Raw genomic sequence first — 13,921 nt, forward strand, 5'->3', positions numbered from 1 at the left:
ACAGTGGAGAGCGATAGGAAACATAGAGAAGAGAGAAAGTTAGGATGACAAAGGGCGTGTTCACACCAAGCATGTTGGAGCAGATTATTCAAACTCTTTACTCCTTTAGTTCAGATCATTTGGGACAGGTGAGGACAATGCCATTCGAAGCATGACTGCCACCAAATAACGGCACTGAGACACCTGAAAACACGAGTCTCAGTCCTCTTCCAAGAGAACTACGGTGCGGTTTTACCCATTTTAACGGTCTCTCTCTTAACTGGTATGAACACCAGAGAAGGTAAATTACAGCAAAGAGCACAGACAAGTCCATCATGCTTAGCTAAAGTTACAGGAAATCGGATTTGCTTTGACGTTCTCTGACCTCGCGGGATGACGGCTTACCAAAACTTGTGAGTCCATGTGACTTTTGCTTACAAGCCCTGGTTTGCTCGTAATCAGGCAGTGTGAACTTAAAGAAATCAAATGCAAAAATGCAACAAAGTAAACGTTTCCGCTAAGGTTCGGACCAAAGAAAACAAACTGTAGGCGTGAGCTGCTATTTAAAGACATGTGTAACTGCAGTGTGAGTGTTATTGTGTTGAAATGATATGTTTTAGTCACTTTTTGGGTTCAACTGTCAGACAGTGTGTTTGCCCCATTGATTTGTGTCGGACAGCAGCGCTCCCGGTGCACTGAAGGTACACTAAGCTCTACAGTGGAGTAAGTGATGAAAGTTTGAACAGAATCAATCGTCATGATGGCAAAAACTAGGAAAATAAGGCCCAGGTTGAAAATAACCGGAATTATCCTTTAAGCAAGGTGGATGCCTGCCAACACGGGGGTTTAAACCCCGATCCTGTGTCTGAACAGCAGTCTCCCTACTCACTTGCCCTTTGACAAGGGACAAAGATCACGGGCCAGTCCACGGAGTTACGTGGACAGCGCCTTCGCCCGCTGATCCGCCGCGACGCCCGACTCACCTCAAAGTTCTGCTCGATGAGGTTCCCTCCTTTGCTCAGGCTCTCCATGATGGCTTTGTTCCTCAAGATGTCCTCCTCGCTCAGGTGCTCCCGCCTCTTCCTGGACTCCAGCACCAGGCCGTTCACCGAGTAGAAATCCGCCAGGAAGTTTCCCACGCGTTCCTGCAGAGACGGGGGACAGCGACAACAAGCCCTCCTGCTGAGTCACCAATTTCCCCTTTAATACATTTCAAAAGGACAAAGGACAGACGAGAGAAAGCAATAGCCACATATCACATTCGCCGCCTTCGTGCCCCCCCACCCAGTTTGTGTTGTTTTGTGTTGTTTTCACCCCCTGAGCCTATCACCTGCAGTTCTTTCCTGGGGTTTCACTGCTGCTCCTGTGTTTAGGTTACCGTCTCTGCTGCCTTTCAACTTTGTTTTTTTGGGGAGGGAGATGTAGCAGGAAATACCATCAGGAATGTAGACATTCTTTACAGCATTGAATAACAGAATGACTGTTACCAAACAAGGGTCACATAACTATTTGAGTAGAGGGGGGAGAAGACGAGAAGAGACAGATCTACTAAATAACATTTGTACGTCATACCAATAAAACCCTAACTGTGGCAAAATTTGTATGAAACGAAAATAGGTAGCCGAAAACAGTCCATTCTAGTCCAGGTTGAAGACCAGTTGTGCCCACTGGCTTTGGAACGGCCTGCCTGAGGAGCTTAAACTGGACTTAAAAAATCCCACATTTACAGAATCTAACCCTTCCTTCCAGATTTCTCTCATAAAATCTCATAGATTCCTTCAGATTTGTATGTAGGATTTGGAACGTCGGACCTATAAATGCTACTTATTCCTATTAAAGGCTTAGCTGATGAAGTCTGTGATATACAGTTGGTTTGAATACTGTTGACAAAATGCACTTAGTGTAAGTCGCTTTGGACAAAAGCGTCTGCTAAATGACATAATGTAATGTAATGTAATGGACCTCTCAAATCACGCAAACACATGCATTCTCGCAAAGTGTTCTCATGCGGAGACAGACTCAAAACAGGCATGGAGACAATACTGCAAATGTGTGCAATTATAACCAGTGAGGAAGGAAAGAAAAGGGTGAAACGCAGAGTGTGGATTAAAAATGACTGGGCAGACACGGGCAGCAGAGGCTATCAGGTCTGCAGTGAGAGCAGGAGGTAAGAATAATATTCGAGAATTTCCACGGTCAGTTGGAACCGTGAGAGCAGGAGTAGTGTTTGTTTGCACCAGTAGTGGTGGTGGTGGTAGTAATAGTATAACAACAACAATAACAACTACTGGCACCGACCGTCTTGTCCTCTCTGAACAGCCAGCCAGTCTGCGCCCTGGAGAAAGTGATGGACTTGGTGGAGAGAGTGGCGGAGTACACGTCGCTGCTCATTAGGATGTCCACCTCCTCCTCCGTCTCCATCTCCGACTCCTGAAATTAAGGTTGGAGTTAGGAAACTCCAACACACTCAGGCTGTCAGTGACACCAAATTTAAAAGAACACTTAAATATTCTAAGTTTGAGTTGGTCACTTTTTTTTCCCCCGGACACTCGTTAGGTTGTGCAAAAAAAAAAATCTAGCGGTGCCCCCTGGTTTCCATGAGGAATCCTATCAGTGCTAACAAGCCATTCGGGAACTTTAAGGGCAAAAGTAGAAACGTGGTAGAAAGTGGTGGAAAAAAGATAACTAAAATTCTAAATGTCAATGTAATCCTTTAACAGCTTTAAGCCACTGACCAACAAATAAATCAGTTCACTGCTTTGACTGTGACCAAACAGGAAGCTGCCACCCATTTCTTTTCCTTTTTTTTTTTTTTTTTTAGAAATTTTCACCAGGGGCGGAGACAGGAGACTAACAATTTTGTCCAGTAGTATTATTTTATGTGATATAGTGACTGGTACATCTCAGAATTCGCTATTCATCAATTTCACTATTTTTCCAGCCAATTGGATATTCAAAACAGAGTAGGACTTCCAAATTACAGCTGGTAGAGTTGACTAACTTACAAGAAAACCAAACTCCTCCTAAAGTATTTTTTTATGGTATGTGTATGGTGTGTATATGAACCTCGTGGTGTATCCGCTGGTAGACTTTCTGTTCGTTGTCAAGCACCACGAAAGACTCGGAGGGGATGGCATCGCCGTTGAAGATGAAGCTGAGGTCACCGCGCTGGCACTTCATATCCGTGAAGTCTATCAGGGTGGTGTCCAGTCTGCACACACACACACACACACACACACACACACAGAAGAAGAAGGAAAAGGGGTTTACTGTGAGGGCATTAGGAATAGAAAAAGACAAGACAGATGAGGAAAGGAAAATAGAGGAAGACAGCAACAGAGGTCGACCAAAAAGCATAAAGAAAAAAAAAATGAAGTGAATGAAAAAGATATGAGAAAAGGGAGAAGGTGAGAAGTTTAACTGCGATCTCAAAGAGCCTTTAGGAAACAGCAACACAAGTGTAAGCAAAAAAAAACACAAAAAAACCTTTTCACTGTGAGGAAAATGTCAAACTTTGGCTCAGAAAGCCGAGAGGCATCGTGTGTGCTAATCGTTGCCATGGGAGACGTACAACCCATTTCTGTTTTCGACGAAAGCCTCTTTTTCTTTTTTAACTTTGTCAAAGCGGGTAGTTGTGGAACGAGACGTGACAGCAAAGAGAATAACTGAGCTCCGTGTGAGGACCAGACACAAAGTGGTAGGTATGAGGAGGGTGACGGGGTTGACACACTGTACCGCCAGAATGTAAATGAACTCGCGGTGACAGTTTCTTTCAGTCTCCCTCTGTCTGTCTGTCTCTCTTTCTCCCTGCAGCTCCGGGATAATAAGAGGACATTTTGAATACCAAATTAGACAGCCAGGAGCGCTTCTGGAGAATGATGACAAGCTCGGCATCAAGGCTAACTGGCACAGGTATGTGTGCCAGCATGCAGAAACACGCACACACACACACACACACACACACACACAAACGCTGCTGGTTTGGACGCTCTTATGTACGCCGTTAACTACAAATTTCCATGTTAAAATTTAGTTAATTTGTAAGCTAATGAGTGACTTAAATAGATAATGTGTGTGTGTGTGTGTGTGTGTGTGTGTGTGTGTGTCGGTTGATGCGGTGCATTGGTTTGTGACCAGGGAGCAATTTGCATTTTTTGCAGTACCTCTGCTTTTGATTTCCATACCTCTGATCATTAAATTAAACATTAAAACATAACCTGCCAGTGAATAAAATACATGAATTTCTCCAATCTGACAGTAGATGGAGCAAACAACTTCCAAAAAAACATTGTGGAGTTTTTCTCCCTTTTCACGCACACAGGCATAGAGTTGCCTAGTTTCCAGCTCATAATTATGCAGAGATGTGGATAAAAGAAGGGTGACACTCTGCCGATGATCCATCTACAGGGAAAACTGTAAAAAAAATAACAATAAGGAGGTCCATCATCAACGCAAATTGTTTTGCTAAAAGAATGGCAAGCGATAAATCTTAGGCCACAACTGAATAGGCTGCAAATTAGTTTTCATTTGACCATACAACCTTGTCTCTCCTGATTGAAATTAGGGATAATGAAAGCCTATTTGCTAAATTGTTCTGTTAGATTGGCTAACTAGCCTTTTTGTTATTCAGTGCCATTCCCGTATTTTTGCATATTAAAGTGAGTATTGCTGCTGTCCACAAACACGCTGACTAGCACACCACAGCCATCATCACCTGGGGTCAAGCGTCCTCTAACAGCGCCGAAGAGCCACTGTATCGTTACACGATGCACCACTATACACTGTGAGTCATAACCGCCTATTGATTGATCACATGAGTAGGTCTAATTTATGATCTTATGTGCATTAGTCCTATGCCCACATTACTGTAAGATATGGTGACTTAATAATACGTACCGTAAACCTATTTAGTCGTGCTAGAATGAATATCAGGCTTGCAGAAAAAAAGGATGTGAACGCACACATCTATAAATGTCACATTTATCTCTGCTGGGACATAACGGTGTGCTGAAAAGATTAAGGCTCAAAATAAAATGTTGCCCTCTTTGATATTATGCATCTATCTGTCCATCTCTCTTTAAGTTCGTACATAAAAGATTGTTGTTGTTTATTTTCAAATTGTATGGATAGAATTCTTTGGGGAAAAAATAATACATGTATGATAGGCGTTTGCACTTGTATTTTTTCATTTTCATACCTCCTTGTGTAAGATATCACATGATAAAAATGCATTCCAAAAATACTCCCCTCGCTCTGTTTTCTTTACAAATCGCGCCCTGCATGTAACCTAGCAACAAAGTTATTTTATCCATGTGTGTGTATGCATGCATGTATGAATGACAGTGTGCCATAGCTGTGCGAGCTAAACCTCGAGGCTGTTGAACGGTGCCTGGCTTTAGCTTGTCGCGGCTCGGCGTTCATTATCAACAGCCAGGGCGGGAAGCACGCCACCCTGGATCTGCCGCTGTAGATTCATTGTTGTGACCGGCAGTCAGCATAACAGAGTGTGACGACTTTCTGAGTAGCAGGTTAGATGCTACAGTGGGTCTCTGTCTAAGAGGCTCTGATTTGAACAGGAGCGCAGAAGTAATAGATCTGCGAACGGAGGCAGGGCCGCTCAGCTTCACCGATTTCACACTCTAGTTAACCAAACTAGGTTGTTGCAGGCGCTAAAGGCCATTAACAGAGACAGAAGAGGAAAAAAAAAAAAAAAAAAAAAGCAGGGGGGTGGGAGGGGGAGTGTGCAGCACAGATAAACTACTATCTCTTATAAGTTACAAAGTGCCTCAACAAAGATATTTTCTTGAGGAATAAAGCTTTTTACTGCGATAGGCCTGGCATATGGTGCTGCTCTTTATATGACACTGAGGACTGTGGGCATTACTCCAGGGAAGCGGTCGCAGGGCCGGGTGATATGCTTGAAATCAATATCACGATAAACATAAGGCTTTCCTTCTACATCACAGTATGGCTCAAGTATGCAAAATCACATGCTGAATAATCAAATTGATGTTCATCCCATTGAACCGAATGGTAATGTTAGGGTATGATGTCAATCAAAACTGAAATTTTCAAATAATATTCTTAAAAATGTTTCATACCTCATTTTGTCAGAGTTATTAAATAAAATTTGCTTGTTATGATCAATTTAGACGACAGAACTGTGTGTCACGACTTCCCAAAATCACCTTATCATGATGAAATGATTCCACCGAAAGACAATAAACAATAATAAATTATCGCCCAGCCCTAAGTAGTTGTATGCAAGAGTAGCTGAACTAAGCTGGTTGTTGAAATTAGACTGACGTGAGTTGCAGCAAATGTGTACCGTGGACAACAGGACAGCATATCTATCTGTTGTTTATTGTTTATTGTAGGACCAGGAGGACAGAGCACATTACTCCAGTTCTAAAATCTTTACACTGGCTTCCAGTTAGTAACAGAATCGATTTGAAAGTGCTGCTACTAGTCTATAAATCACTGAATGGTCTGGGCCCAGAATACCTCTCTGATATGCTTAAAGAATATAAACCGAGTAGGGCTCTTAGATCCATGGGCTCAGGTCAGCTAGTACAGCCCAGAGCCCAAACTAAACATGGTGAAGCAGCATTTAGCTGTTATGCTGCATGCAACTGGAACAAACTGCCAGAAGGTCTTAGACGTGCCCCAAATGTAGCAATTTTTAAATCCAGGTTAAAAACTTTTCTCTTTTCATGTGCCTACGATTGAGCTCTAAAACTTGCACTCTATTCCTACTGCACGTTCATTTTGGAAGTAGACCTCTAGTCACTAGTCGGCTAGGCTCTATTGGCGGGCTTTTGCTCTATAGTTCTCTATTCGGTGTTCCAAAAGATATAAACACACAGTCGAGGCTACTTCCACTATGTTTTTATTCTATTTTATATACTTTGTATTTTCTTTTTATTACTTATCTTTTAATTATATTACTCTTTTTTTAATTACTATTTTATGTACTTTGTACTTTCTTTTAATTATATTTTATATATGGATGTTCCTTTTTGCTTTTATGTATGTAAAGCACACTGAATTACCCCTGTATACGAAATGTGCTATATAAATAAACTTGCTATTGCTATCGCTATGTTGTCAATCTATAGTGGCTCAAACAAAGATAAGCTCGTTTCAGGGCCAACAGGCTGAGGAATCCTTGGAATGTCTGTTATTGTGTTATGCTATGTCTGCTACTGTGTAATGTTATTGTTCAAGCCTCAGGAGAGTTGGCTTCAAACAGTAAAAATGTATATATATTACGGTTACATGTCATATCAAAGGAATAATCCGCCCCAAAATTAATCAGAAATTCCACTGAAGTTTGCATGAAAACCAGACAGAGCGAGGTCTGTCTCGGCCTTCTTCCAAACATTTTCCCACATAGTCTGGAGGAAGGCTCAGATGGAACTAATACTGTGTCTGTTTTCACTGACGTGGGGGTGAAAAGTTAATGACTGAATTTTCATTTTGGGGTGAACTGCTCCTTTAAGCAGCCAAAAAACTCCCATTAAAAAACCCCCCAGAAAAACAGCTCATGTGGTTGATCAGAGCATTTTCTCAGGCGGCATCAGCTCACGCTCACATCTCCCTGTCCATCTCACAACAAGACCGAAGAGATGATGCAATGATTCAGCTTTATCTTTATGAACCTGCAGATTCAGATTCTCTAAATACTGAGGCAGAGGTTATTTAGCCCACACACCATGGTAGGGAAAAGACACCCGATCTGTACCCAGAGCTATCATTTAATACTGGCTCTACACACTGAAGCTATTTATGAATACTAAAAGATATTATTGGTATCATTGCTAACATTGGCCGTCTCCTCGTATATCTCTGACTAATTTATAGCCAGTGTCAGGAAAAGAGAAACATGTAGATTGATACGTTTCAAAACTGGAATGTAATTGAGTTCTCATACTTTTTAGATGCTTTATATATGCACACAAGGCCGCAAATCACATATTTACAAGCCAGTCGTGGAACTACCATTCCACGGGCTTTCAAACATCACTCATCTTTCTTGAAAAGCGTTAGATTTCGTTAACTTGACTTGCCTGATGTTGATGCCCTGCTTGTAGATCTTACACGCGTCTGAAGGCAGGATTCTGGAGAGCAAAGGCACTGCAACATGAAAAGAGGACATGTGAAAATGCAGCCTGAAAAACGCCTAAATTTAGAAACTCCACTTAATAATGAAGATCACCATCCACTTCAAAGCTTCTATAGTGTATAGCCCTGTAGACTGCAGGGGCCATATAGCAGCAATAACTTCTAGTTCTGTGGCTAAATATTTAATAACTCTGACAACCCTTGCTGGGGTAAGTCACTGCGAAAAAAAAACGGGTTCTTTACTTCTGTGCCAACATTGTACAAATCTCAAGACACAAAAAGAGGAATTCGAAACGGTCCTAAATAATTCTGTCGAGGACTGCATCAAAGAACGAACTTCTGTTACAAATCCGAGCGGCTCTTCCCAGCCCGGCGTTGTGTAGCACATGTAGCCTCGTTAGGCCTGAAGGGGCGGCGGGCCAGAAATCCCTCTGACAGCAGCACAGATCACTTAGACTACATGTTGGTTTAGACCCGATTCTTCTCCAAGCACAGAAATCGGCGGCGGGAGCTCCCTCCCCGGCCTACAAATACAGTTTTCAGATCTCTATCTCTGCATCAAAGCCTTTAGATTTTTTTTTTTTTTACAACATTTCCTATGCAAGAGGGAAGTCTCGTCCTTCCTCACCGGGGTGGAGGATTAACCGCTGTTCGCTAATGCTGGTAAATCTCGACCGTCTACCAGACATTTGGCAGGTGACTGACTGCGGTTTAGAGGTCTAGTCTAAAAATACATTTGGGTCATAAAATAGCAAAAGTGGCTGGTGAATTTTGGGATGTAACAACCAAGGGGGATTTAGAAGTTGCCTTTCTGCCCTATTCCTCACCTCACTTATTTACCAGTCTGCTAGGCCTGGCCCCAACTATTCAACAATTGGGAAATTTGTTTGTTAGGTTGACATTCAAATCTAAATTTAGGACTCCAGAGTGATTCTTCTTGGCCTATACAGCCTCTTTGGTCGTCTAACACAAGGCGTTGAAGCTAGAGATGCCAACGCCAAAGTGTGTGGCAATATTTAGAAATAACGTGTGATAAGACGAAGGTTCAGTGCCAAGCATGCGACCGTTTGATCAATCATCTGTAAGTACTGGTGAAGAAAAATCTGTTTGTTCAATAAAACATTGTTTAAAAACTAAGTTACGTTGTCATTTCAGCTTTCCCATCAGCATTAAAACAAAGGGAGATCGTAAATCATTCACGTGGGTTGGTAAAGTGTAAGTTTATCCGCACAACAGCGTACTGCTCCTAGATATTTATTCACTAAATAAATATCTGCGTCAGGTGTGTCTGTCACCTGCAACATAACCAATACAAAGTCTACACTCACTGGATGCATTTTTAACTGCAATAATTAACCTGCACTTCAGGCTTTGAGGATTTGGAAGCAATGCCTAGTTAAGAAACTTTTTGTTTTTTGCATATTATTGTTTTGAACCAGTAGGCCTGTTACTGAGAACGAGTATTCAAGTGTTCATTTGGAAATCACAACTATTCAAAGCCTGTAAAATGGCATTCGGTCCGCTCGACCATCTGCATTGTTCCTGCTCCTCTTCCTCTCCAGTTCATGCCCATGCTCTCCATGACAATGCATAACCACACTCTACAGACACATGCTTGTGTGTGAAAAGGGCAGGAAATAAGCAAAGCGCGTGCCCATTATATAACCTTCCCAAGCATGTCAATTATTCACAAGAGACATCGTGTACACGGCGTTCAGTCCGGGCTCGAACTCTGAGGCCCGACACGTGCTGCAACGCTGAACGTTTACTTGTAGTGTGCTTCTGTTTAGTCTGCTGTCGCACAGTGTGTCTTGTCTGTATTACATGCAGTTACATGCAGAGTCCTGTATGGTGTAACTGTCTGAGAATGTGACAGCAGCACCCATTAACCAAGGCAAATTCCGTGTGCACCCAATGCGAATGGTGAAACAACTCTGATTCTGATCTTTGCCTCAATAGCTCATCTACTTCTAATGAAACGACCTGAGTGGACGTATTTGAATTGGATATACTTAGGAATACGACAGGAATCGTACAACATGGTAATCTGTCTCTGTGGGAATGCTGCATATCCAAAGCTTTTTTGACGCAAAGCATGCATGTCAGGAAGAACATCCACGTTGGAAGGCGGTAATGTCTATCCACAGCCACCAGGGGGAGCGCTCTTCAGCATGTAGCCGCTGGCCACTCCCACAGTGCATCACCCTCAGGGCGCCGGGTAAACAACCTCTCACAACTGTTTCCTTACTAACCAGATGGCCTTCTGACACCAGACAGCGCTCGTGGACTTTGACATATTCCATCACATTTTCCTCTTCAACACACCCATGTATTGGTATTTCAGACTAAACTCCTTATCTAGGACACACAGGGCTATTTTCCAGTGTGGATAATGTCTGTGTTTTCTGTCTGTCCACCTCTTGATTGTGGGATAGCAGAAGGGGAAAGCTGACTCACCCCAGCTTTGGAAGTCCCAGTGAAGCTCCAAGTAAAAGTCTCCAAGCTGCAAATGAAGAGAAAGAAAAGTAAATCGCAAGTAAAATTGCACAAATGAGAATAAGATGGAAAAAGAAAAGAAAAGAAGAGGACATGCAGAGCTCTAGATCATTAAAATGCTGAATAGTTGCTCATATTAAAAGCTCTTAGGGAGACAGAAAATTATAATACTGACAACTGGCAAAGTCTTGCATATGGAACAGAGAAAGAGAAACGGGAAACAATAAAAAAAGACAACTTTGTGAGGTGGAAAAAAATAAGTGTACCAAAGCGTTTCAGTCTATATGCCATTATCAGGGTAAACTAAGTGTGTGGACAGCCTGGTGGCAAGCAGCTTTTTTTTATTTACTTAAAAAAAAAAAGCATAGATAGCATTCATAATTTCCATCCTGAACATAAAATGGACCTGATTAAACACAAACCATCTAGTCCATCCACAGCAAATCCAGTCTGATAGCCACAATTCCAACACATTATTTTGTAAATGTGCACATTTATAGTGAGGTTATAATCTCATCATCATCATCACTGGTCGTCTCAATCCCTCTTTCAGTGATGATGATGTAATGCTGGAAGAGCCTCATGGCTTCTCAGATCTATATAATCCCTGAGAGATGATGATGATGATGATGATAATGCAAAAGAAAAATCAATCTCTGACATCTCAGCTGCATCATCCAGGAAGGATCGCATCATCGTGTGTCCGAGCAGCGCGGGGCGGGCTGACCGTCGGGCCAGGACTGGTACAGAAGACTACGTTCGGGACTAACACTGGTTGGGCATTCGCGTCCGGGCCCCTGGGCACTGGAAAAATGGTGGCATCTTTTCAGTGACCTCTTTAAAACACACAGGGAATGTTCTTGCCTCTTTTATGTTATATTATTTTTTTAGTTTTTAGTGTTCAATTCATGTCTGGCACCTTTATTGTTCACCTTAAAGTGATTCTGATTAAATACAAATACATTCATTGAACTTATCATTATCCTCCACCACTGTTGGGGTTGTTGTATCACCCCAAGAAAAGTAATTAGTTACACTACTTGTTATATTACTTTTGCGTTACACCCTAAAGCGATTGCGCTAGGCTCACTTGTGTTCATTGAGCCGATAAATATTGACCTTTCAGTGATTACTGAAATTGGATTACTTTACTCGGAAAAAGTAATGTGATTACAGTAACACATTCCTTTGTAACACGTTGCCCCCAACACTGTCCTCCACACAGTGCTTCTCTTATTCCTCTCTGTCACTTGCTTCCTTGCTCCCTAACTCTCCTGGGGGAGGGGGGGAGGGGGGGAGGGGGCTAACCTGGCAGCGCTCTGTGCCAACGGCTCCAGATGATTACGCCTACAGTTTGGCCTCGATAACGTCACGCCAGCACTGGAAGGCTCCTTGTGGCTCAGAACAGCAACAGCCTGTCTATCAGTCTGCAGGCGCTTAAATGTTTACTGTGTGTGTGTGTGTGTGTGTGTGTGTGTGAGTGATGTGCTGTGTATGACGTCAGGCCAGACAGCCACAACAGCACTGGAGGACTCCTTTTAGTGTTGAACACATGTCTGAGAGTCAGAGCGGCTGAACGCTTTGTGTGTGTGAGTGTGTGTGTGTGTGCGTGTGTGTGTGCGTGTGTGTGCGTGTGTCTGTGTGTGTGCGTGTCCTGTTCACGACTGTCCCTCCCGGGTGTGCTTTGTTGCGATGACAGTAATTAGTGAATAAATGACTAACTTGACTGGCTCTGGGAGGGATGTTTATACTTGTGGGCCTGTGAAACTGTCTGTATCTGTGGGTATGCATTTGTACATCTGATTGTGTGTGTGTGTGTGTGTGTGTGTGTGTGTGTGTGTGTGTGTGTGTGTGTGTGTGTGTGTGCTTTCACTGCATGCAGCAGCAGCCACTGGGACAGCTGGCTACAGTTCATTTGGAGAATGATAAGTGAGAAAAGCTTATGACTGGGGAAGAGAAGGGTGGCAACAAGATGACAGGGGCAGCAGCATTAGAGAGAACAGAGAGCAGACAGCAGAGTAGAGGACTGTGTACTTCTTTCAGGGCTTTCAGCAGCTTGGGCCTCTTGTCCTCCACGCTCTCCCTGGACTGCTGCTTCAGCTTCCTCAGCAGCGCTGTGACTGAAGGACAGACAGAAACAGAGAGAGAGAGAAAAAGAGACGCGGAGGTGAGATCAAAAGCATCAATGATGACTGTTTTTTTCTAAGTGCTGAAATGAAGAGGAGGGATTGTTACAACGTCTGAATGAGACTGCAGTGTGTGTGTGTGTGTGTGTGTGTGTGTGTGCAGCTAGAGTTAGAATTAAAGGATAAGGCCGGTGTTTTTTTAATGCATTGCTTACCGTCAACAAATCCTATGAAAATAACAAAATCAACAATGCGTTTGCTCTACTCCCGTTACTTTCTGACTTCCCACGTACCGTTTTTAGCCGCCAACCCGGAAGTAATTGGCTCCAATTGTAAGCTAAAACCTTGAAATACAGCTCACAAAGACATATAGTTTCAATTTTAAAAATCGCTAACTGTTACCATGAAAAGTCAGACTGTTGTAGTTATTAACAAATCAAATTCAAATGGGAACAAATTCTTCATTACACCGGGGACTATTTTCGGAGCTACGGAACTACTTTCCTGAGATCGCAAAGTGTTTACAGCCGGCTTATTAAGTTGTTTGAGGAAAAAGTCGGCTGGCCCGGTGCATCGTGATGATGAAATATGTTGCCCAGAGCAACGGCATGGCTCTTTGATGAGTTTTTAATAGTTTTTTTTAATACAATGGAGTTCTATGGCTGCTGGGACATGGCTTCATTGGGCATCGGCTACATGGACGAGACTTGTCGGCAAAACAAAATCATTGCTGATTTTGTTATTTTCATAGGATTTGTTGACGGTAAGCAATGCATTAAAAAACACTGGCCTTATCCTTTAAGATTAGGTTTACGTTAGGGTAAGGTTAAGAAGGTTAAGGTAAGTTTAGGGTTAGGACTTGGGTTTTGAGTTAAATGAGAATACCAGTGTCATTGAGAGTTATAGTCCAATCACTACTGTCTACGTCTAGTTTACATTTCCCCCATTCATTTTGCAATGCATGCCATATGCAATTACATTTTGTACTATTTACACATTTTTTGTCATTTTTACAGTGGCAAACCTGGCTTGAAAGTAACTGCTGTCCCGGCTAACAAAGACACCCTGAATAAAAAGACATGGATGTGACAGTAAAGTTTGTAAGGCGGCATGTTTTGAGGGATTATTTCCTGGAGGAGACTTCCGTTTCTTTTTGTGGGTGTCAGGCGACTGACAGTAAGCAGAGTGTAATGCAA

The 13,921-nt window shown here is 42.6% G+C and overlaps 1 protein-coding gene across 1 annotated transcript in view; it reads right to left on the reverse strand.

The window, feature by feature from the left end:
- Positions 1 to 13,921, reverse strand: part of LOC139909346 (ankyrin repeat domain-containing protein 13C) — a 39,162-nt gene that overhangs the window by 8,780 nt on the left and 16,461 nt on the right. Inside the window, exons 4-9 of the mRNA XM_071896375.2 lie at positions 12,634 to 12,719; positions 10,561 to 10,606; positions 8,049 to 8,115; positions 3,046 to 3,190; positions 2,278 to 2,409; positions 963 to 1,124 (exon numbers count right to left, since the gene is read on the reverse strand). Of these exons, the coding sequence (XP_071752476.1) occupies positions 963 to 1,124; positions 2,278 to 2,409; positions 3,046 to 3,190; positions 8,049 to 8,115; positions 10,561 to 10,606; positions 12,634 to 12,719 (638 nt within the window). The remainder of the gene's footprint in view (positions 1 to 962; positions 1,125 to 2,277; positions 2,410 to 3,045; positions 3,191 to 8,048; positions 8,116 to 10,560; positions 10,607 to 12,633; positions 12,720 to 13,921) is intronic.

Source organism: Centroberyx gerrardi, chromosome 9 (genome assembly GCF_048128805.1).
Source record: "Centroberyx gerrardi isolate f3 chromosome 9, fCenGer3.hap1.cur.20231027, whole genome shotgun sequence".
Lineage (NCBI taxonomy): Eukaryota > Metazoa > Chordata > Actinopteri > Beryciformes > Berycidae > Centroberyx > Centroberyx gerrardi.